The sequence below is a fragment of the Bos mutus genome, chromosome 5, assembly GCF_027580195.1.
Source record: "Bos mutus isolate GX-2022 chromosome 5, NWIPB_WYAK_1.1, whole genome shotgun sequence".
Classification (NCBI taxonomy): Eukaryota; Metazoa; Chordata; class Mammalia; order Artiodactyla; family Bovidae; genus Bos; species Bos mutus.
Window position 1 is genome coordinate 8,609,161 of NC_091621.1, and position 23,507 is coordinate 8,632,667.

The following is a 23,507-nucleotide window of genomic DNA, read 5'->3' on the forward strand; positions in this document are numbered from 1 at the left end:
GGACCAAAAAAACAACAACAAAAAACGTGGCCACTTCTAAGAACTTTTAAGGATAGTGTGTATATGTGCTCAGTCGTGTCCAACTCTGCGACCCCATGGACTGTAGCCTGCCAGGCTCCTCTGTCCATGGAATTTTCCAGGCAAGAATACTGGAGTGGGTGGGTTGCCACTTCCTCCTCCAGGAGATCTTCCTGATCCAGGGATTGAGCCTAGTCTCCAGTGTCTCCTGCACTGGTAGGCAGATTCTTAATCACTGTATCACCTGCTGCTGCTGCTGCTGCTAAATCGCTTCAGTCATGTCCAACTCTGCGCGACCCCATAGACGGCAGCCCACCAGCCTCTGCTGTCCCTGAGATTCTCCAGGCAAGAACACTGGAGTGGGTTGCCATTTCCTTCTCCAATGCATGAAAGTGAAAAGTGAAAGTGAAGTCACTCAGTCGTGTCTGACTCTTTTCGACCCCCTGGACTGCAGCTTACCAGGCTCCTCCGTCCATGGGATTTTCCAGGCAAGAATACTGGAGTGGGGTGCCATTGCCTTCTCTGACTGTATCACCTCGGAAACCCTTTAAGGATCGTAGTGGTTGCCTACTCTTGTTAGTACAAACAGAAGGCTCCCTCTTTCATCTCCGCCACTGATATGCCATCCTGACGATGAAGACCCAGAAACTTAGGGTCCATGTGAGTCATGGCCACAGTACATCATCAAACATCAGAAGGACCAGGAGGTCTGGGTAATAGGATGGCATTCATTACCACACAATCAGCCTTGACGAATATCACCCAGCTTACTTTGGGAAAGTTGGAATGAGACATCACCACCTAAGAGAGGAATCAGAGCTTCTGCCCAGATGTCAACCTTGATAAAGTGTGGACCAACTTGGGGTAAATACGGGTCAAAAACAAGACTGGAGCTGCTCTGAAAATTGATGTGGTATGATCCGGCTACTATCAAGCTCTGAGGAAGACAGCTCCCAAAGCATCCTGTCCTTGAAAGCAGATAGGGTGGGGGCCCTGGAGGAAGTGAACCAGAACGAGCTATTTGACACAAGAGAAACCACTTTAGGCCTAAGCCGCTTTGTGATCAAGCCTGGCCACAATGCTTGCCCTTGAACATGTCTCAGCAATAAGGATCTTACCAAAAGAACAAAAGAACAAATAACTGTTATCAGGGAAGAGGAATAAAAATAGCAAAGGTAATAAATAGTTGTAAAGACTCAAAGTTCTGTTTCAATGGTAAAGTTAGCCTGAAGCACTTTCTGGAACTGTTTTGTGGAATTTGGTTTCCCTGGGGCTCAGAGAGAATGTGGTCCACTGGAGAAGGGAATGGCAAACCACTTCAGTATTCGTGCCTTGAGAACCCCATGAACAGTATGAAAAGGCAAAATGAAAGAATACTGAAAAATACTGAAAGAGGAACTCCCCAGGTCGGTAGGTGCCCAATATGCTACTGGAGATCAGTGGAGAAATAACTCCAGAAAAAATGAAGGGTTGGAGCCAAAGCAAAAACAATACCCAGTTGTGAATGTGACTGGGGATAGAAGCAAGGTCCAATGCTGTAAAGAGCAATATTGCATAGGAACCTGGAATGTCAGGTCCATGAATCAAGGCAAATTCGAAGTGGTCAAACAAGAGATGGCAAGAGTGAACGTCGGCATTCTAGGAGTCAGCGAACTAAAATGGACTGGAATGGATGAATTTAACTCAGATGACCATTATATCTACTACTGCAGGCAGGAATCCCTTAGAAGAAATGGAGTAGCCATCATGGTCAACAAAAGAGTCCGAAATGCAGTACTTGGATGCAATCTCAAAAACGACAGAATGATTTCTGTTTGTTGCCAAGGCAAACCATTCAATATCACAGTAATCCAAGTCTATGCCCCAACCAGTAATGCTGAAAAAGCTGAAGTTGAATGGTTCTATGAAGACCTACAAGACTTTTTAGAACTAACACCCAAAAAAGATGTCCTTTTCATTATAGGGGACTGGAATGCAAAAGTAGGAAGTCAAGAAACACCTGGAGTAACAGGCAAATTTGGCCTTGGAATACGGAATGAAGCAGGGCAAAGACTAATAGAGTTTTGCCAAGAGAACTACTGGTCATAGCAAACACCCTCTTCCAACAACACAAGAGAAGACTCTACACATGGACATCACCAGATGGTCAACACCGAAATCAGATTGATTATATTCTTTGCAGCCAAAGACGGAGAAGCTCTATACAGTCAACAAAAACAAGACCGGGAGCTGACCGTGGCTCAGATCATGAACTCCTTACTGCCAAATTCAGACTTAAATTGAAGAAAGTAGGGAAAACCACTAGACCCTTCAAGTATGACCTAAATCAAATCCCTTATGATTATACAGTGGAAGTGAGAAATAGATTTAAGGGACAAGATCTGATAAAGTGCCTGATGAACTACGGACGGAGGATCGTGACATTGTACAGAGACATGGATCAAGACCACGCCCATGGAAAAGAAATGCAAAAAAGCAAAATGGCTGTCTGGGGAGGCCTTACAAATAGCTGTGAAAAGAAGAGAAGCGAAAAGCAAAGGAGAAAAGGAAAGATATAAGCATCTGAATGCAGAGTTCCAAAGAATAGCAAGAAGAGATAAGAAAGCCTTCCTCAGCGATCAATGCAAAGAAATAGAGGAAAACAACAGAATGGGAAAGACTAGAGATCTCTTCAAGAAAATTAGAGATACCAAGGGAACATTTCATGCAAAGATGGGCTCAATAAAGGACAGAAACGGTATGGACCTAACAGAAGCAGAAGATATTAAGAAGAGGTGGCAAGAATACACAGAAGAACTGTACAAAAAAGATCTTCATGACCCAGATAACCATGATGGTGTGATCACTCACCTAGAGCCAGACATCCTGGAATGTGAAATCAAGTGGGCCTTAGAGAGCATCACTACGAACAAAGCTAGTGGAGATGATGGAATTCCAGTTGAGCTATTTCAAATCCTGAAAGATGATGCTGTGAAAGTGCTGCACTCAATATGCCAGCAAATTTGGAAAACTCAGCAGTGGTCACAGGACTGGAAAATGTCAGTTTTCACTCCAATCCCAAAGAAAGGCAATGCCAAAGAATGCTCAAACTACCACACAATTGCACTCATCTCACAGGCTAGTAAAGTAATGCTCAAAATTCTCCAAGCCAGGCTTCAGCAATATGTGAACCGTGAACTTCCTGATGTTCAAGCTGGTTTTAGAAAAGGCAGAGGAACCAGAGATCTAATTGCCAACATCCGCTGGATAATCGACAAAGCAAGAGAATTCCAGAAAAACATCTATTTCTGCTTTATTGACTATGCCAAAGCCTTTGGCTGTGTGGATCACAAAAAACTGTGGAAAATTCTGAAAGAGATGAGAATACCAGACCACCTGACCGGCCTCTTGAGAAACCTATATGCAGGTCAGGAAGCAACAGTTAGAACTGGACATGGAACAACAGACTGGTTCCAAATAAGAAAAGGAGTATGTCGAGGCTGTATATTATCACCCTGCTTATTTAACTTCTATGCAGAGTACATCATGAGAAACTCTGGGCTGGAAGAAGCGAAGCTGGAATCAAGATTGCCAGGAGAAATATCAATCACCTCAGATATGCAGATGACACTACCCTTATGGCAGAAAGTGAAGAGGAACTAAAAAGCCTCTTGATGAAAGTGAAAGAGGAGAGTGAAAAGGTTGGCTTAAAGCTCAACATTCAGAAAATGAAGATCATGGCATCTGGTCCCATCACTTAATGGCAAATAGATGGGGAAACAGTGGAAACAGTGTCAGACTTTATTTTTGGGGGCTCCAAAATCACTGCAGATGGTGATTGCAGCCATGAAATTAAAAGACGCTTACTCTTGGAAGGAAAGTCATGACCAACCTAGACAGCATATTCAAAAGCAGAGACATTACTTTGCCAACAAAGGTCCATCTAGTCAAGGCTATGGTTTTTCCAGTGGTCATGTATGGATGTGAGAGTTGGACTGTGAAGAAAGCTGAGTGCCGAAGAATTGATGCTTTTGAACTGTGGTGTTGGAGAAGACTCTTGAGAGGCCCTTGGACTGCAAGGAGATCCACCCAGTCCATTCTAAAGGAGATCAGTCCTGGGTGTTCTTTGGAAGGAGTGATGCTAAAGCTGAAACTCCAGTACTTTGGCCACCTCATGCGAAGAACTGACTCATTGGAAAAGACTCTGATGCTGGGAGGATTGGGGGCAGGAGGAGAAGGGGACAACAGAGGATGAGATGGCTGGATGGCATCACCAACTCGATGGACGTGAGTTTGAGTGAACTCCGAGAGTTGGTGATGGACAGGGAGGCCTGGCGTGCTACAATTCATGGGGTCGCAAAGAGTCGGACACGACTGAACAACTGAACTGAACTGAACTGAACTGGGGCTCAGATGGTCAAGAATCAGCCTCCAGTGCAGGAGACCTGGGTTCAATCCCTGGATGGGGAAAATCCCCTGGAGAAGGAAATGCCAACCATTCCTGTATTCTTGCCTGGGAAATCCCATGTACAGAACTGCGGCTGCAAAGAGTCAGACATGACTGAGCAACCGAGCAAAACCCCTCTTGAGGGCTCACCCACCAGATCAACGGAACCCTAAGGGATGAGAATGTTGACCTTTTTGACCTTGTGGTTCTCAAGCTTGGCTACTGTTGATCTCTGCCTCAATTCTATGCTGAATTCCCCTCCACTCAAGCCCTTTAATGAGTACGCATGTACCCTTAGCTTAAAACTTACCTAATTTTACTTTGGGGGGAGATACTGCTTTGGGAAAAAGTGTTTTCCTTATTTGCTGTAACTAATAAATCCTTCTTTAATCCGTTCTCTGGCTTGGTTGTGTCTCCTGGCTTGATATCTACCAAGAGACAGACTCAGTTTTGGGGGTAACATCATCAGGAAGGTTAAATTCTTCAGCAGAAGAGCTGAGGAGAATATCATGTGTGTGTGTGTGTGTGTGTGTGTGTGTGTCAGAGGTGGCGGGGGAGTGGCTGTGTCCTGGCAGCTTGAAGCCACATGGAGGGAGGGCTATTAAATGTTAACAAGTGCTTTTCTTTAAAAATATATATATATATTTTTTCATATACATATCCATGTCAGGCGGAAGCTGTAAGGCTATGTGCATATATACATATGTATTTTATGTATATTATATATATAGTATATTTATATGAAAGACTTTCTGACCTTAAAATGTTCTTTTAAGTCTTTTGGTCTCCAAGCTAATATACATTATCAGTAAATATTACATCACATTTTCTGCCCTACACTAGAATCCAGAGCGTAACAATCAAGGGAGTACCAAGGGAATCTATGGTACTCTTCTTATTTACTTTTTTAAAAAAAAAAAAAACATTTATTTGGCTGTGCTGGGTCTTAGTTGCCACATGTGGGATGTAGTTCCCTGACCAGGGGTCGAACCTACTCCCCCTGCATCAGGAGCATGGAGTCTTAGGCACAGGACCACCAGGGAAGTCCCTTATTTTACACTTTTAAGCCCACAGTGAATGATCATATTGTGCAGAGGGAGAGGTAGTGGGATCTGGCTGGCACAGCTGTACCTGGGCACCTGATTTAGGAAAGTGGAGAGTGAATGCCAAGCCGAACCAGTTGCCTCCCAGTTTGGCAGAAGGAGTCCTCTTACCCAGCTCCCACCACAGAACTCTCTGTCACGTGACTTAAGCCCTGCCTGCATCCCACCCACATCCTCACTTGCTTCCCAGTAAAGGAGGCACTTCCTGGAAACTGTACGGGGATAGGAACTCACTGTTCACTTGCTTGGGGCTTAGAAGCTATTGAGGCTGTTATGTGTACACAGTTGTGCCTAGGAAACCAATTTACGCCTATATTTACTGTATTTGGAGAAGGAAATGGCAACCCACTCCAGTACTTATGCCTGGAAAATCCCATGGACGGAGAAGCCTGGTAGGCTACAATCCATGGGGTCGCAAAGAGTCAGACACGAGTGAGTGACTTCACTTTCTTTCTTTCTTCACTGCATTTACATTCTACAAGTTTAGTTCATCACGGAAAATTCCAAGTGGTTTATCTAACATCTTTCTCCAAAATAATATAAACATTAAGCCAGTTCATAATCTACCTGATGCTCAGAGGAAGAAAAACATTACAAATAAGACATGTATGATAATATGTTTGGTCGAATGCTGCTCTTTAAAACATTGGATACCTGTGATTCCATTCCATTACCCTAAAGTCTATGCTCATGGTTTATTGGGGGAAGTGAGATGCTGACAGTATGCAAAATTATCTGCGTGTCCAGACTGAGGTTTATTAGATTCCCCTAAAATCCTAGGCCCATTATTTGGATGATTAGCGAGGACTTAGAACCGAAAAACACTTAATGCACCAGTAAAAGGAGACTATCATTTCCTTTTTCTACACATTTAAATATATTATTCAAAGTAAATATTATAATAAATAGTCATTCCAGGGAATTCTCTTGGCAATCCAGTAATTAGGACTCAATGCTTTACAGCCATTACCCAGGTTCAATCCCTGGTCGGGGAACTAAGATCCCACAAGACTCTTGGACCAAAAAAAAAAAAAGATACCCTTTTATTACTTTAAATTATTAGGGTTAATTTTTTGGCAGCTTCACTCAGTGATTATTCTAGGGCAAGAGGTACCCTATAGCTATGTAAACTTTTTTTCGAGGTGTAGTTGATATACAATATTATACTCAACTACTTTTAAACTTGAGAAGAATATCCTAGTCATAAACGCAAATGACTTGCTGTTTTCTCACTTTATCCACATGCAATTACCTCTATCAACCCAAATTCCCTCTTTGTTCATTCATACAACAACATTTTCAAAATAGCGCTAAGCATCTCCTACTTGGTGGGAATTGTGCCTGGTGATGAGGATACAAAGATGAACAGATAATTCACTTTGAGAAGCTTCAGGCAGTTCAGTTCATTCGCTCAGTTGTGTCCAACTCTTTGAAACCCCATGAAAAAGCTTAGTATCTAATAAAAAAAATCAGATTTATTGATTCAACTTATAGTTACTGATAGCCTCTTATGCAGCAGGCAATTCTGTAGAAGGGCTTCCCAGGTGGCTCAGTGAGTGGTAAAGAATCTGCCTGCCAATACAGGAGACGCAGGAGCTGCGGGTTCCATCTCTGAGTCGGGAAGATCCCCTGGAGAAGGAAATGGGAATCCACTCCAGTATTCTTGCCTGGAAAATTTCATGGACAGAGGAGCCTGGTGGGCTACAGTCCATGGGACCACAAAGAGTCGGACATGACTAAGCAACTAAGCTTAGTCACGAATGCAGTGGCAAGCAAAACAGAAAAAGTCCCTCCTTTGTGGAATTACATTCTTGTGGGGGGCAATAAAAATCATCTAGGAGTAATGCATGCTGTGAAGAAGAGGCAAGTTGGATAAGAGGACAGGGAGAGATAGATGAGCCACCAACCCAAGACAGGGTAATGTGGGAAGGGTACTTGAAACAGAGATCTGAATGAAGTGGAATGTTTGGGCCAGGAAAATTACAAGCAGAGGGCAAAGCCAAGTCAAAGGCCAGAAAGTGGCCATATAGCAGAGGAACTGGAAGGAAAGAGGCATGGCTGGAGGGGAGTGAGCCAGGACCTGAGTGCACACGGGCAAGGGGATCATGGAGAGCCCCACAGGTCATGTGAGTCAAGGCAAGGACTCTGTTACTCTACACATGAAGGGAAGCCACTGAGGGCTGAGAACAGGGAACTGGTATCAAGTTGACTGATGTTGTTAAAGAATATTGCAAAAAGACTGTGAAGAGGCAGGCATGGACCAGGGAGACTTAGGAAGTAATTTCAGTAGTTTATCAAGAGAGGACAGTGGCTTGGACCAGAATGGTAATGAAGAGGAAGGCATAAGAGGTCAGATTCTGAAATTTTTTCTGAGAAGAGTCTCTAAAAGACCATCTCTGCTTGGACTATAGCTGCTAAGATTACAAAAGGAAAAAAGTTAACATTTCCTCAACACTTATACTTGGCCAGGTTCATCTTATTTGGTGTTTAGAATGTTATAAGGAAAGTACTTACTGTCACCTTAAAGAGAGACATAGAAAAGAAACTTTGCCCAAGGCCACAGAAACTGTAAATGGGGAAGCCAAGTCATGCACCTGGAGCTGTCTGACTTCGATGGATACAGTTCAGAACTCTTCTCTGCTGCTTTGTTACATTTCTTTTTATTGTAACATGTCATCTCCACATGAATTTACAGAACTGTGTATCTTACAATTGGGTTCATACCAGCTCCCTTCTGAAGTCATTAGTAAGCTGTCCTTAGTATGCTTTGACTCTACACTTCATATTCCTGATGGACTGAATGCAATCACTGTTGGAAAGAGGACTGTTCAGTGGAGCTCTTTTTTAAGTTGAAATTAAGCATTAATGTTGAAAAGCTGTCAACCCTGCATCAGTCAAGACTTCCGAGCAATCCTCTACTGCCTTTTAAAAAGTAGAGCTAGCAGAAGAAAAACACGCACAGGTTTAAGTCAGTGGTGAAAAAAAAAGAATTTTATGTAATCAAAGATGTTGAAAACCTTAAACAGAGGAGAAATTATGAGAAATCTATATGCAGGTCAGGAAGCAACAGTTACAACTGGACATGGAACAACAGACAGGTTCCAAATAGGAAAAGGAGTACATCAAAGCTGTATATTGTCACCCTGCTTATTTAACGTCTATGCAGAGTACATCATGAGAAACGCTGGGCTGGAAGAAGCACAAGCTGGAATCAAGATTGCCAGTTGAAATATCAATAACCTCAGATATGCAGATGACACCACCCTTATGGCAGAAAGTGAAGAATAACTTAAAAGCCTCTTGATGAAAGTGAAAGAGGAGAGTGAAAAAGTTGGCTTAAAGCTCAACATTCAGAAAATTAAGATCATGGCATCTGGTCCCATCACTTCATGGGAAATAGATGGGGAAACAGTGGAAACAGTGTCAGACTTTATTTTGGGGGGCTCCAAAATCACTGCAGATGGTGACTGCAGCCATGAAATTAAAAGACGCTTACTCCTTGGAAGGAAAGTCATGACCAACCTAGACAGCATATTGAAAAGCAGAGACATTACTTTGCCAACAAAGGTCCATCTAGTCAAGGCTATGGTTTTTCCAGTGGTCATGTATGGATGTGAGAGCTGGACTGTGAAAAAAGCTGAGCGCCGAAGAATTGATGGTTTTGAACTGTGGTGTTGGAGAAGACTCTTGAGAGTCCCTTGGACTGCAAGTAGATCCAACCAGTCCATTCTGAAGGAGATCAGCCCTGGGATTTCTTTGGAAGAATGATGCTAAAGCTGAAACTCCAGTACTTTGGCCACCTCATGTGAAGAGTTGACTCTTTGGAAAAGACTCTCATGCTGGGAGGGATTGGGGGCAGGAGGAGAAGGGGACGACAGAGGATGAGATGGCTGGAGGGCATCACTGACTCAATGGATGTAAATTTGAGTGAACTCTGGGAGTTGGTGATGGACAGGGAGGCCTGTCGTGCTGCAATTCATGGGGTCACAAAGAGTTGGACACGACTGAGCGACTGAACTGAACTGATAGTTGACTCAGAAGGCAAACAATACTACGAGCTGTGGAAGTTTAGGATCTTTGATTTCCTTATTGCACTGTAAAGACTGAAATGTCATTAAGTAATGTCAGAATATGTGACTGTATACACGGCTGCTGCTGCTGCTGCTGCTGCTGCTAAGTCGCTTCAGTCGTGTCCAACTCTGTGCGACCGCATAGACGGCAGCCCACCAGGCTCCTCTATCCCTGGGATTCTCCAGGCAAAAATACTGGAGTGGGTTGCCATTTCCTTCTCCAATGCATGCACGCATGCTAAGTCGCTTCAGTCGTGTCTGACTCTATGTGACCCTATGGACATCAGCCCACCAGGCTCCTCTGTCCACAGGATTCTCTAGGCAAGAATACTGGAGTGGGTTGCCATTTCCTTCTCTGACTGTATACACAGAGACCTCATTATCCTATTATTTATTTTCTCAAGTCCCATTGTTGCAGCTGAACAAGGAAGCAAAAGTCACCATTGCCTGAAATTCACTGTAGTTAAGAATCAAAAACTTGGGACTTCCCTTGTAGCTCAGTCAGCAAAGAATCTACCTGCAATGCAGGAGACCTGAGTTCGATTCCTGGGTTGGGAAGATCCCCTGGAGAAGGAAATGGCAACCCACTCCAGTATTCTTGCCTGGAGAATCCCATGGATAGAGGAGCCTGGCAGGCTACACACAGTCCATGGGATCACAAGAGTCAGACACGACTTAGTGACTAAACCACAATAATCAAAAAACCTGGTTTAAGCAGGAAGCCATCAAAAACTACGTGAATATGGCGGGAGTGGGGTGGGGAGTAAATCAGGAGTTTGGGATGAACACACACACTAATATATATATAAAATAGATATATAACAAGGATCTATTGTATAGCCCAGGGAGCTATATTCAATATCTTGTAATAATAACCTATAATGGAAAAGAATTTGAAAAAGAATATGTATATACATAACTGAATCACTTTGCTATGCAACTGAAACTAACAAAACATTGTGAATCAACTATATTTCAACTAAAAACAATAAATAAAAATTATATGAATATGTACACACCACAAATATACAACTGTCCATACATTCATCTGCCTGTGTACTGACGCTGGCCAAGGCTGTAACGTGTGTTACTGAGTCCACTATGTGTCCTCCTGGCATACACACCACATGTACTGTGGATGATCTCATTTCCAGTTTCAGTGTCTTTACAGTGAAGGGAAATCTTAAAAACACTTCTGAAGCAGTTGCAGTACCGAATCCTTCTAGTTTTTCATCAGGTTCTGTACATCTTTACACTTGTCATAAACACTACTAAATGGACTGCAATTTTTGACAACTTGTCTCTTTGGAATCTTTCCGAAGCATTCAACTGAGTTCCCTTAGAAATGACAACTATCTTTTTGCATTCGCAGCCCAACAGTTCCTGTACACTGATTTTAAATCACACAATCACAGTAGAGAAAATACATCTGGCATAAACTCATTTGGGAACCAACACAGCTGGCATTTGACAGGTGGACAAAGAAATAGATGAGAGAAGAGAGCGAGCAGCCCTGACAGAGGCCACTGCTGGGAGGTTTCCAGGGACCCCCAGCTTCCGTCACTGCATTTTTCAGAGAATGAGTTTATCAGTTAGGAGAGCAAGTTGATTAAGTTGAGGTTGGTTAAGAAAGCTACTACTATATTCACAAACTGAGCGGTTATAAAATTAGCCCTCACCTCAACCAAATGTCTTTTCCCACTTAACACTGGCATCTATCCAGACCAACGTGGACTGGTCCCTTGATATTACTAATAGCAAACACTAACAGAGAACTTATGTTCTTGACCAGGGCACTGATGAGTTCTAAGTGAGTTCACATGTTCATGCATCAGGCAGGTGCTATTATTAACCCACAGAGAAGCAAAGAAAGTCAAATGAATTGTCCAAACTCCCACAGCTGGTGTACATGGCAGAGTTGTATTCAAATCAAAGGTATCTACTCCAAAGTTGTTCCCTTACTTAGCACACTATGTTCCCTCTCAGTATGATTATCAAGTGTTGTTCAGTTCAGAGTTCAGTTCAGTCGCTCAGTCGTGCCCGACTCTTTGTGACCCCATGAATCACAGCACGCCAGGCCTCCCTGTCCATCACCAGCTCCTGGAGTTCACTCAGACTCACACCCATCGAGTCAGTGATGCCATCCAGCCATCTCATCCTCTGTCGTCCCCTTCTCCTCCTGCCCCCAATCCCTCCCAGCATCAGAGTCTTTTCCAATGAGTCAACTCTTCGCATGAGATGGCCAAAGTACTGGAGTTTCAGCTTTAGCATCATTCCTTCCAAAGAAATCCCAGGGCTGATCTCCTTCAGAATGGACTGGTTGGATCTCCTTGCAGTCCAAGGGACTCTCAAGTTAAATACTTGTAAATACTCACAAATAGCACTACAAAGTGAGGGTGTAAAATATGGAAACTTTCATGAAGTCAACAGAAATGATCTTGGAGAACAACCGGAATCACAATCAAAGTTAATGAACAATGAACCCTGGCAGAATGAGCTAACAGTTGAAGAGAGGCTGAGAAGACTAATAATACAGACCCTTCCGCTGAAAATGATCTTAGCAATCACACAGTATATACTAATCACCTACTACGTGTTTCAGTTGACTTTATTGGCAAAGTAATGTCTCTGCTTTTTAATATGCTGTCTAGGTTTGTCATAGCTTTTCTTCCAAGGAGCAAGTGTCTTTTAATTCTATGGCTGCAGTCACCATCTGCAGTGATTTTGGAGCCCCCAAAAATAAAGTCTGTCATGGTTTCCACTGTTTCCCCATCTATTTATTACAGGAACTTTATCTTTTGCTCCTGTAGGAGCTTTATCTTTTCATTCTGGTTTATCCATTAGAAATGGATTTTGTTCCTTATAAGTATTAGCACATAGTTATGATTATATATATAAAACCTAAATTTTGTGATTATTAACTAAATAAGGATAATTTTTAGATCCAGTTTTGGAGTTAAAGACCCAACCTCTTTTACGTTGTTCACTGTGTGATTTGGCCTCCCTTTTGGCTTAATCCTCGGTGATCCCAGTTTTCTGCCACCACTCACTAGGCAGGGTGTGTGGTCATGAGGAGGAACAATGGGAATAGCCAAAGACCACTGAGAGGGTAACAGGCAGGAAGGTCAGGGATCTCCAAACAGAGGAAATAGGCTGCAAGTGTCAGACATTTTTATCTCGCTTAAGCGGTAGGAGGAAACAAACTAGTGATATTTTTTCCCCTTCTCTATACAAATTTAAAAGGTTTCTCTTAAAATACTGAAGTAGCTGCCATAATGACACCTGGTTTCACCTGAAGTTAATTATTCTCAAACCTTGAGTTCAGCAATGCATTTTTCTTATGGAAATGTTTGTCTTAAGCTATGCTAATGTACTATGCATTTACCCTAGACTCTGCCTTCAAGTCCGTTGTGGTTGCCGCCAAATGGCTCAGAACCTACTCAACAAACCATTATGTTAAACTCAGAATTTGTTCCCCTAATCTGTGTAAATGAAACTATTTGTATGGTAATCTGCCCTTCTACAAGATTCAAGTCAATGGTTTCACAGCCTGGGATGAATCTTCTGTCAAGATTATCCCAAAATGCATCTTATGGGTGAGGGGCCTGGTGCCATTCTGAGTTTTAAGACATTCCTTTCATTCATTAACAGACTGCTAGTGACTATGTAACATCCAGCTGAAGACTAGCAGGGAGGTACTCTTTCTGCCCCTTTCTGATGCCTATGTCAGAAGCTTTCTCTATCTCCTTTATACTCTAATAAAACTTGATTACACAAAAGCTCTGAGCAATCAAGCCTTGTCTCTGGCCCTGGATTGAATTCTTCTCCTCCGGAGGCCAAGAATCCTGGCATCTTTTCGTGGGTCAGCAACAACCTTTCACCACAAGCCACCCAGGTGGCATAGTGGTGAAGAATCTGCCTGCAGTGCAGGAGACCCAGGTTCAATCCCTGGGTTGGGAAGATCCCCTGGAGAAGGGAATGGCAACCCACTCCAGTATCCTTGTCTGGAGAATCCCATGGACAGAGGAGCCTGGTGGGCTACAGTCCATGGGGTTGCAAAGAGTTGGACACGACTGAGTGACTAACACATACACAAAGCCACCCAGCAAACAGTACTTGCACAAAACGTGAGACTAGGCTAATAAAAAGCAATCAGGATACAGAATTGGCAAAAATTTAAAACTAAAGGGCCACAGAATATTCTGGAAGTAGGAGACACAGGCCAAAGAAGAAGGTATAAAAAGAGAAAGGCTTATCAGCTGGGATAAAGGTGACTGAAAATAGCCTGAGGGATTTGGTAGGAGAAGAAATATAAGAAACTATAACAAATTAAGCACGATTGTACTTAAGAATATGGGTGTGGCCTTGCAAATCTAAACAAATTCTTTGACGTTGACTTTTATTTGTCTTTGGTTTTCACATCCCAGCATTAATGGGCTTCTCAGGTGGCGCTAGTGGTAAAGAACCTGCCTGCCAATGCAGGAGAGGTATGCCTGTGTTGAGAAGATTCCCTGGAGGAGGAAACGGCAACCCACTCCAATTCTCCACTTGCCAGGAGAATTCCATGGACAGAGGAGCCTGGCGGGCTACAGTCCATAGGGTCACAGAGTCGGACACAACCGAAGTGACTTAGCACGCACGCAGTACAGAAACTACTTATTGAATTTGGTGACTGTTTTAATCCCCATGCTTCTAATTTAATTTTCTGATAGGAAACATTCATTTGGCTAAAAAATAAATTCATCTAAAAAGGTATGCCAAGTTTAGAAGATGTTACCTTTGGGAGAAACTGGGAAAAAAGATACATGAGGATGACCTACAGGGGGTAGGGGGCATGAAGGGAGGGAGGCTCACGAGGGAAGGTATATATGTATCCTTATGGCTGACTCACATTATCGAATGCAGAAACTAACACAACATAGTAAGGGACTATCCTCCAATTAAAAAAAAAAAGACACATGGGATCTTTAATATTTTTTATAACTGGATGTAAAATGACAGTTATCTTAAAATTAAAACATTAATTTTTTTTTAAGTATGGCAAGGCAAGTCTTATTCCCACTCTTTTATTTCCATCTGCTAAGGTGTCAATGACCATGTGATCATGGCCACCTCCTTCAATCATACATAGATAAACCACTTTTATCAGTTTCTTCATGCAAGCTAATACAAATGTATATTATTTCTCCCTCACCATCTTTACCATGGTAGCTATTTGGTTCTGAGTCTTGCTTTTTTCCATGTAACAATGTAATGGAAATTTTAAAGAGCGTATTCTATGTGTGGAGAGCTTTTGTTTGAGGTATTCTTAGGTAAATGATACTTATTTAGCCAGTCCTCTACTGATGGACATTTGTATTGTTTCCAACCCTTTGTTATTAAAAGCTGTTATTAATACTATATAGATATTGTATTTGTGTCATTTTGATAACTAGTGCCTAAGTCCCTCCCCAGAGACTGAATCATTTTACATTCCCACCAGCGATGTACGGGAGCCTGTTGTCCCAAAGTCTCGACAGTAGAATGTGTTATCAAACATTTGGGTTTCTGCCAATCCAGTAGATTTTAATTTTTGTTCCATTCATGAGGTTGAGTACATTTCCATTTGTCCAATATACTGAAAAATAACAATGTTATCAGAAAATGTCTCATAAGAAAGCTGAATTTGATTATTTTACTGGAAGAGGTCCTTCCATAGTTCTGGATCTTATTTAAAATGCATTAGCTAGGGCTTCCCTGGTGGCTCAGTGGTAAAGAATCTGCCTGCCAATGAAGGAGACTTGGGTTTGACCCCTGATCTGGGAAGATACCACCTGCTGTGGAGCAACCAAGCCCGTGCACCACAACTACTGAGCCTGTGCTCTGCTGCTGCTGCTGCTGAGTCGCTTCAGTCGTGTCCCACTCTGTGCGACCCCATAGACGGCAGTCCACCAGGCTCCGCCGTCCCTGGGATTCTCCAGGCAAGAACACTGGAGTGGGTTGCCATTTTCTCCGATGCATGAAAGTGAAAGTGAAGTCGCTTCAGTTGTGTCCGACTCTTAGCGACCCCATGGACTGCAGCCCACCAGGCTCCTCCGTCCATGGGATTTTCCAGGCAAGAGTACTGGAGTGGGGTGCCTTTGCCTTCTCTGGAGCCTGTGCTCTAGAGCCTGGGAACTCGAACTATTGAGCCCATGTGCTGCAAACTACTAAAATCAGCACGCCCTAGAACCTGTGCTCCTCAACAAAAGAAGCCACTGCGTGGAGAAGCCCGCACACTGCAATGAAAAGTAGCCCCTGCTCAACTCAACCAGAGAAAAGCCAGGGCAGCAACAAAGACCCAGCACAGCCAAAAGAAAATAAGTAAAATTAAAATGCAACGGCTAGTGGTGATCATTTCGTAACGTACAGAGATTGCTATGTTGCACACCAGGAACTAAGGAACTGTTATAGGTCAATTACACTTCAAAACAAACATTAGATCTGAAGTTTCCAGAGGTGGGAGTCGGGGGAGGAATAACACAAAGGTAGCCAAAAGGGAAGCCTGGCGTGCTGCAGCCCATGGGGTTGCAAAGAGTCGGACACTACTGAGCGATTGAACAACAACAAGCCAAAAGGCACACACTTCCAGCTGTAAGATAAGGAAGTAAAGTACAACATGAGTAATATAATGAACACTGTTGTATGTTAAGAGAGTAAATCTTAAGGGTTTTCATCACATGGAAAACATTTTTTCTTTTATTTCGTATCCATATGAGATGATAGGTAGTCACTAAAATTATTGTGATGATCATTTCATGATGTACATAAGTTAAATTATGATACTCTACACCTTAAGCTTACTCACCAATGTATGTTAACTGTATCTCAATGAAACTGGAAGATAAGTAAAATTGTAAAATGCAATGGCTTTTATTTAAAGTGTTCAGTGTTGTTTAAAAACATCAGAAGATCAAATTGACTGAACAATGACTTCACGTCAAAGGGTCGTCGTTCAGTCCCTAAATCATGTCCGACTCTTTACGACCCCATGGACTGCAGCATGCCAGGCTTCCCTATCCTTCCCTATCTCCTGGAGTTTGCTCAAACTCACCTTCATTGAGTCTGTGATGCTATCAACCATCTTGTCCTCTGTCATCCCCTTCTTCTCCTGCCCTCAATCTTTCCCAGCATCAGGGTCTTTTCCAATGAGTTGGCTCTTTGCCTCAAGTGGCCAAAGTATTGGGTGCTTACCCTGCTGCTGCTGCTGCTGCTAAGTCACTTCAGTCGTGTCCGACTCTGTGTGACCCCATAGACGGCAGCCCACCAGGCTCCCCCGTCCCTGGGATTCTCCAGGCAAGAATACAGGAGTGGGTTGCCATCTCCTTCTCCAATGCATGAAAGTGAAAAGTGAAAATGAAGTTGCTCAGTTGTGTTCGACTCTTTGCGACCCCATGGACTGCAGCCTATCAGGCTCCTCCGTCCATGGGATTTTCCAGGCAAGAGTACTGGAGTGGGGTGCCATTGCCTTCTCCCTAAATATGTTCAAATCACTGACCCACCACCAAGGGCCTATCAAGCCTTCGGTAAAGGACTCTGCCCCACCCTGGAGGGAAGAGAAACAAGACTCACAGATGAACACCCAAGAAATAGTAAACTCAACAAATATCGGGAGCCTTCATGGATCTTACAGGATCAACATGATAAATAAGCAAATCACATCATTTGTTAGAAGGTAATAGATGCTGTGGTAAACAAGACTGGACTGAGGACAGGGGATCAGGAGCCCTGTGGGCCGTCAGAGCAGGCCTCACAGAGATAATATTCGAACAAAGAAGGAGATAAGGAAGAAAGCCTGTGATAATCTGGAGGTAGAGCATTCTGGTAGACAACAGCCAGTGCAAAGGCCAGAAGGAAGATGTGTGCCTAACACGCTCAAGATCCAGGAAGGAGGCCAAGGAGGCTGGAGGAAAGTGGAGGGAATGAGGATAAGGAAGAATTGGAGGCTTCTTTGAGGGCAGAGATGAGTTAGACAACTAAGTTGTTGTGCAGGCTCAGTCGTGACCGACTCTTTGCGACCCCATAGACTGCAGCCTGCCAGGATCCTCTGTCCATGGGATTTTCCAGGCAAGAATACTGGAGTGGGCTGCCATTTCCTTCTTCAGGGGATCTTCCCAACCCAGGGATCGAACCCTGTCTCCTATGTCTCCTGCATTGGTAGGTGACTTCTTTACCACCTAGGTAAGGTCTAGGCCAACCAGATACATTTGGAGTTAATCCCATCCTGTCCTTGCCCTTCTGATCTTGCCCTTGCCCTGGCCTCAGAGACTTAAGTTTTCTAAGAGGGGCAGAGGTAATCCAGTGCTCCAGCCACTCCTGTAGGCATAAAGAGCAAACAACCTAAAGGCCCGAGGCACACTTAGGCAAGCAATCACGTGCTTGTAGGCCGAAGGCTCCAGGCAACAAGAGAACAATCTTGTACCTTTTTCTTCTATAATTCTGCTTTCTCCTGAAAGTTTTCTTTCCTTGCTAAATTTAAAATTTCTTCCTTGGAACGTCTTGTGATTTAATCATCTCACAACAGGTTGGTCCTGTCAGCTGCTTCCCCTTTTCTGCACATCTAATATCTCACCTGGATGTGGTAGTAATCACCACCAGATCAGACTCTTGTGCTCATATGCTCAGTTGCTCAGTCATGTTTGACTCTTTGCAATGCCATGGACTGTAGCCAGCCAGGCTCCTCTGTCGATGGGATTTCCCAGGCAAGAATACTGGAGTGGGCTGCCATTTCCTCCTCCAGGGGATCTGCCCAACCCAGGGATTGAACCCATGTCTCCTGCATCTCCTGAGTTGGCAGGTGAATTTTTTACCACTGATCCACCTGGGGAGCCCTCAGAAACCCCTACAAAGACTCAAATGCTGCCTCTGATCACCTACCCAATTTGTAACAAATACTATCTGCCCCAGCTTCCCTGAGAGCTCATTTGGTAAAGAATCCGCCTGCAGTGCAGGAGACCTGGGTTCGATCCCTGGATTGGGAAGACGCCCAGGAGAAGAGAAAGGCTACCCACTCCAGTATTCTGGCCTGGAGAATTCCATGGGCTATATAGTCCATGGGGTCACAAAGAGTCAGACACGACTGAGTGACTTTCAGTTTCACTATCTGCCCCTGACCTACAAACAAAGCTACTACTTTCTCAATGAAAAGCATTACAGGGAAAGAACTCTTTCTTTTTACACCAGTCTAAGAGGATCTATCACACTTCAGAGTCAAGAGAAGCGAGACAATGAGAACAGAGACTACTGAGGAGAAACCAAGCCGAGGTTTCTGCAGGGGCAGCAGGCCTGATGGGAAAGTCATCTTGCGTTGGCAAAACCACCGTTACTCCAGACTGGCTTCTGTGCATCCTGCTGTGCTTGCTTCCTTGCACCTTTAAACTCTAGACCCCACTTGCTCCGCCTTCATTTCCCCTTCATCGCCTACTAAAAAGACTATACAGAGCATTGCCCTCCAGGCAGAACAGCTGCAAGAGGAAGAGGCCCTGCAATTTCTGTAATCTCTACAATTCCTACAATAATTAAGCAGTAACCTTAGATTTCACCAACTTTCTAATCCCCTCACCAATCAATACAGATCCAGAGGGGTAAGACAGGATGGATACACCACTAGAATAAGCATGGATCTTTCTGACGTTTAAGGAATGCCATTAACACGGGCAAGGCACAGAGCTGGGAGCCACAGGAAATCCAGACATGTGTTCTGGGCACTGATAAAGTGACTCTCAATAAAGGTGGAGGCCAAACTTCCCCTGTGGTCCAGTGGTTCAGACTGTGACTTCTAATGTATGGGGCATGAGTCAATCCCTGGTGAGGGAATTAAGATCCCAGCAGTGTGCCCCCACCCCCAAAAGTAGGTAGAGGCAAAAACTCATGAAAAATGAAACTGTGTGGCAACAAGACCTGAGATATCACCAATCATTGACAATCTGAAGACCAAGTACCCAGAGGGATCTTGGGCAGCTCCATACAAAAAACTTAGAGCCGCTCTCAAAGACCCAAGGGTAGCACGGTGGTGCTTCTGGCATAGGGATTAATCTGGGTGTGAGTTCTGCTTCCAATTTCCCAGCTGTGACATCAGTGTCACACTGATGATATTTCAACATCTGCTTAAACTTAGTTTTCTCGCAAGAAAGAGGAGCCAGACAGCCGCTTCTCGAGGATGTTGGGAAGCGGAAGTGAAATCCAGGAGCTGCTTTAGCATAGGGCTTCCCTGGTAGCTCAGATGGTAAAGATTCTGCCTGCAATGTGGGAGATGCGGGTTCCATTCCTGGGTCAGGAATATCCTCTGGAGAAGGGAATGGCAACCCGCTCCAGTATTCTTGCCTGGAGAATCCCATGGACAGAGGAGCCAGGCGGGTCGCAAAGAGTCGGACGCGACTGGGCGACTAGATTTACCTCTTACACACTCAGCAAGTGCCATCCATCAGGACCCACTCTGGTCTCAATACCGCCCAAGAGACGTCTGCCCGGTACCCAGTCTGCAAGTTCTCCTGTCTATCCTGAGCCTCTCAGGATGCCACTCTGTTCAGTGTCGGGGTAAAATCGGAACTGCTCAGCTCCCACGCCCTGTCTCCCAGTCCATCCCGGGACCACCGGGGGCACCCTCTTCTATACGTGGGTACCCGATCTTTCAGCAGGACGCCCAGTGGGGTTTGGACACCTCCCCTTCGCATCAGCAGCGCTCCCCGCGCGGTGCCCCGCGTCCAGCCTCGCTCTGCCGGCTCCTCACCTGATGTAGGGGAGAAAGGGGTTGACGTGCCCGGAGAGCACGGCGACCACGTAGGAAATGATGAAGGCAGCGGACGACCAGGTCACCAGCAGGAAGGGGACGAAGGCCATTCCCCGGAGAAAGCACAGCATCGCGCCGCCACCGCCGGGAGGGCGCTGCGCTCTACGGTGCCGGGCCGCGGGGCTGGTCGCTGGGCTGCTCCGCGCTGCCGGGAGGCGGGGGCGGCGCACGTGCGGTGAACAGCCGCGGGCTGCCGGGCTAACCCGAGGCTCCGCGACGGCGGGGCAGGCCCGGCTCCGGAGGGAGGGGAGGCGCGGAGAGCGGAGCGAGGAGGCAGGCTGCGAGGCAGCGGCCGGGGGTGGGTGGGGCGCGGGCGGCCCCGGGCTTGTTGCGAAACCAGTGAAGTCACAAAGCCGCGGCCCTCGCCGACTTGCCCGGCGCGCGGCGACCTCCCCGCGGACGCGACGCCGGGGCTGCGGGGGACCCGGCTCCTTTCGGTTTTGGTTCGGCCTCCCGGCGCGGGACGCGGCGGGGATGCCCGCCCAGACGGTCCCAGTCTACCCGCGCCGTCCTGCCCCTTGCGCAACTCCGGAGAAACGGATCAACTCCTCCCCGCCCCTCCTCCTCCCCTCGGGGTTTCCGGGGTACCGGGCCTCGAACCCCGACGGCTTCCTCTGCGTGGTCCCGCCGCCCGCGCGTCCCCAGGGAGAGCGTGACCACCGCGTGGTGACATCTACCGCGTCCCGCCCGGCTGCACGGCTCCGGGCAGAACTGTTGGGTGACGTTCTCCAGGCCATGGGACATGGATGTGGCACCCACCTGGGCGGTGTCCACCTGGAAACCCGGAGCGTGTGGAAGCTGGGGGTTGCGGGAGTGAGGGTGGGGGGCCGGACTGAGCTCTGGCCGAGCCTGTGCTGCCCACAGTTCTACTTCCCTCGTCCCTCCCACCCCCAGGCGGACTTTTCTTTCCTAGAAATTAAGTTTCTGTTTCTCCCACAGATCAGGGTTAGCCCAGGCTTAGAGCTATGTCGTAAGACTGGTAATAGTGACTTCGTACATTTCAAACGCTGCGAAAGGGATTTGTGCTCCGGAGGCGCTTGCAAGCACGGTGATTTTGAAATACAGTTTATGAATTCTGAGCCCAAGGTATGTGACGTCACAGGGTCACTGGTAACCAAACGTGGGTTCCTTTAAGACACGTAAACATTTCTTGGGTGTCACACCTTACTAGGGGACAGGATACAAAGATTTAAATAGTTTCATGGGGTTTAGGCGACTGACATATCAAAATAAAATACATTGTATGGAATATCAAACAAAAATGATAATCTTTTAAAAAAATAAATAAGATATGCATAGAGTTGAGAGGCAGGTGCTGCTGCTCAGATGAAGAACCAAGGACCTTTTCCTGACAGGTATTACAGTTTTTTAGGCGATTGCTCTTCACACAAAGAGGGGAGACTAGCATTTGTAATTCAAGGAGACAGCAGGAGAAAATGCATAGATTGCAAACTACCTGGTTTTATGGAACTGGAAAAGCATGCAAGAGGAACTCCCTGGTAATCCAGTGGTTAGGACTACACTCTTCCACTGCAGAAGTCACTGGGTTCAATCCCTGGTGGGGGATTGAGATTTCACACGCAGTGTGTGTGCTTAATCGTTCAGTCATCTCTCTTTTCAGCCCTTTGGACTGTAGCCCGCCAGGCTCCTCTGTCCATGGAATTTTCCAGGCAAAAATACTGGAGGAGGTCGTCATTTCGTCTTCCTGGGATCTTCCTCAGGGATCGAACCTACCTCTCTCGCATTGGCAGGTGATTCTTTACCACTGTGCCACCTGGTAAGCAGAACTACCAAATAAATAAATGAACCATTAAAATAAAGACAGACAAGAAAACACACTACTGTAAGGTGGACAGTGGAGAGGTCAGCAAAGAGGCTGCAGCACCTGAGCCCTACTAAGAATCTTATTTGGTTTTGATTTTGATTTTGATAGTGAGGGGAGTTGGAGAAGGTGATGGCACCCCACTCCGGTACTCTTGCCTGGAGAATCCCATGGACGGAGGAGCCTCGGAGGCTGCAGTCCATGGGATCCCGAAGAGTTGGACGTGACTGAGCAACTTCACTTTCACTTTTCACTTTCATGCATTGGAGAAGGAAATGGCAACCCACTCCAGTATTCTTGCCTGGAGAATCCCAGGGACGGGGGAGCCTGGTGGGCTGCCGTCTATGGGGTCGCACAGAGTCGGACACGACTGAAGCAACTTAGCAGCAGCAGCAGTGAGGGGAGTAGGAACATGGACAGACTTGTATTTCAGGAGATCATTGAGGCTGTGGGAGGAGTGACCACAAATCCAATAAAGCAGAAGCTTTTAATTAGCTTCTTTTTAAGAAAATATTACAAAAGCTGGCATCCTTAGTAATCCGTTATAGGTCTCTACTTAGGTTTCTCTGTTCTGAAAACCCACTCTCTTCCCTGGCCTTCCTTCCCTTCCCTGTCACCTCCTGTTTCTCTTCTACTCTGCAAACATGCTGTACTGTGCTGTGCTTAGTTGCTCAGTTATGTCTGACTCTTTTCAACCCCCATGGACTGTTGCCCACCATGCTTCTCTGTCCATGGGGCTTCTCCAGGCAAGAATACTGGAGTGGGTCGTCATGTCTTCCTACAAGGGATCTTCCCAACCCAGCGATCGAACTCAGGTCTCCCATATTGCAAATGGATTCTTTACTGTCTGAGCCACCAGGAAAGCCCATTCTACAACTGATTTGATTTTAAAAACCCTCCCTGAGGCAGGGGAATTATAACATCAAGTGGAATTCACTTGATCTTTTTATCTCTCTGTTCCTTAAGTCCCTTAAACAATCCAGTTGGCTAATCACTTTTTGTTTGCTTGTTTGTTTGTTTCTATTAAACTTTTTACTTTGGAGTATAGCTGATTAACAGTGTTGTGATAGTTTCAGGTGGACAGCAAAGGGACTCAACCATATATATGCATGTATCCATTCTCCCACAAACTCCCCTTCCATCCAGGCTGCCACAGAACATTGAGCAGAGTTCCCTGTGCTGTGCAGTAGGTCCTTGTTGGTTATCCATTTTAAATATAGCAGTGTGTACATGTCCATCCCAGACTCCCTAACCATCCCTT

At 45.3% G+C, this 23,507-nt stretch overlaps 1 protein-coding gene across 1 annotated transcript in view; it reads right to left on the bottom strand.

Annotated features, from left to right (window-relative positions):
• DRAM1 (DNA damage regulated autophagy modulator 1) overlaps positions 1-20,636 on the bottom strand; it is a 41,300-nt gene extending 20,664 nt beyond the window's left edge. Inside the window, exon 1 of the mRNA XM_005898602.3 lies at positions 20,365-20,636. Coding sequence (XP_005898664.2) covers positions 20,365-20,495 — 131 coding nt within the window. The 5' untranslated portion in view covers positions 20,496-20,636. The remainder of the gene's footprint in view (positions 1-20,364) is intronic.
• Positions 20,637-23,507: the final 2,871 nt, after the last annotated feature.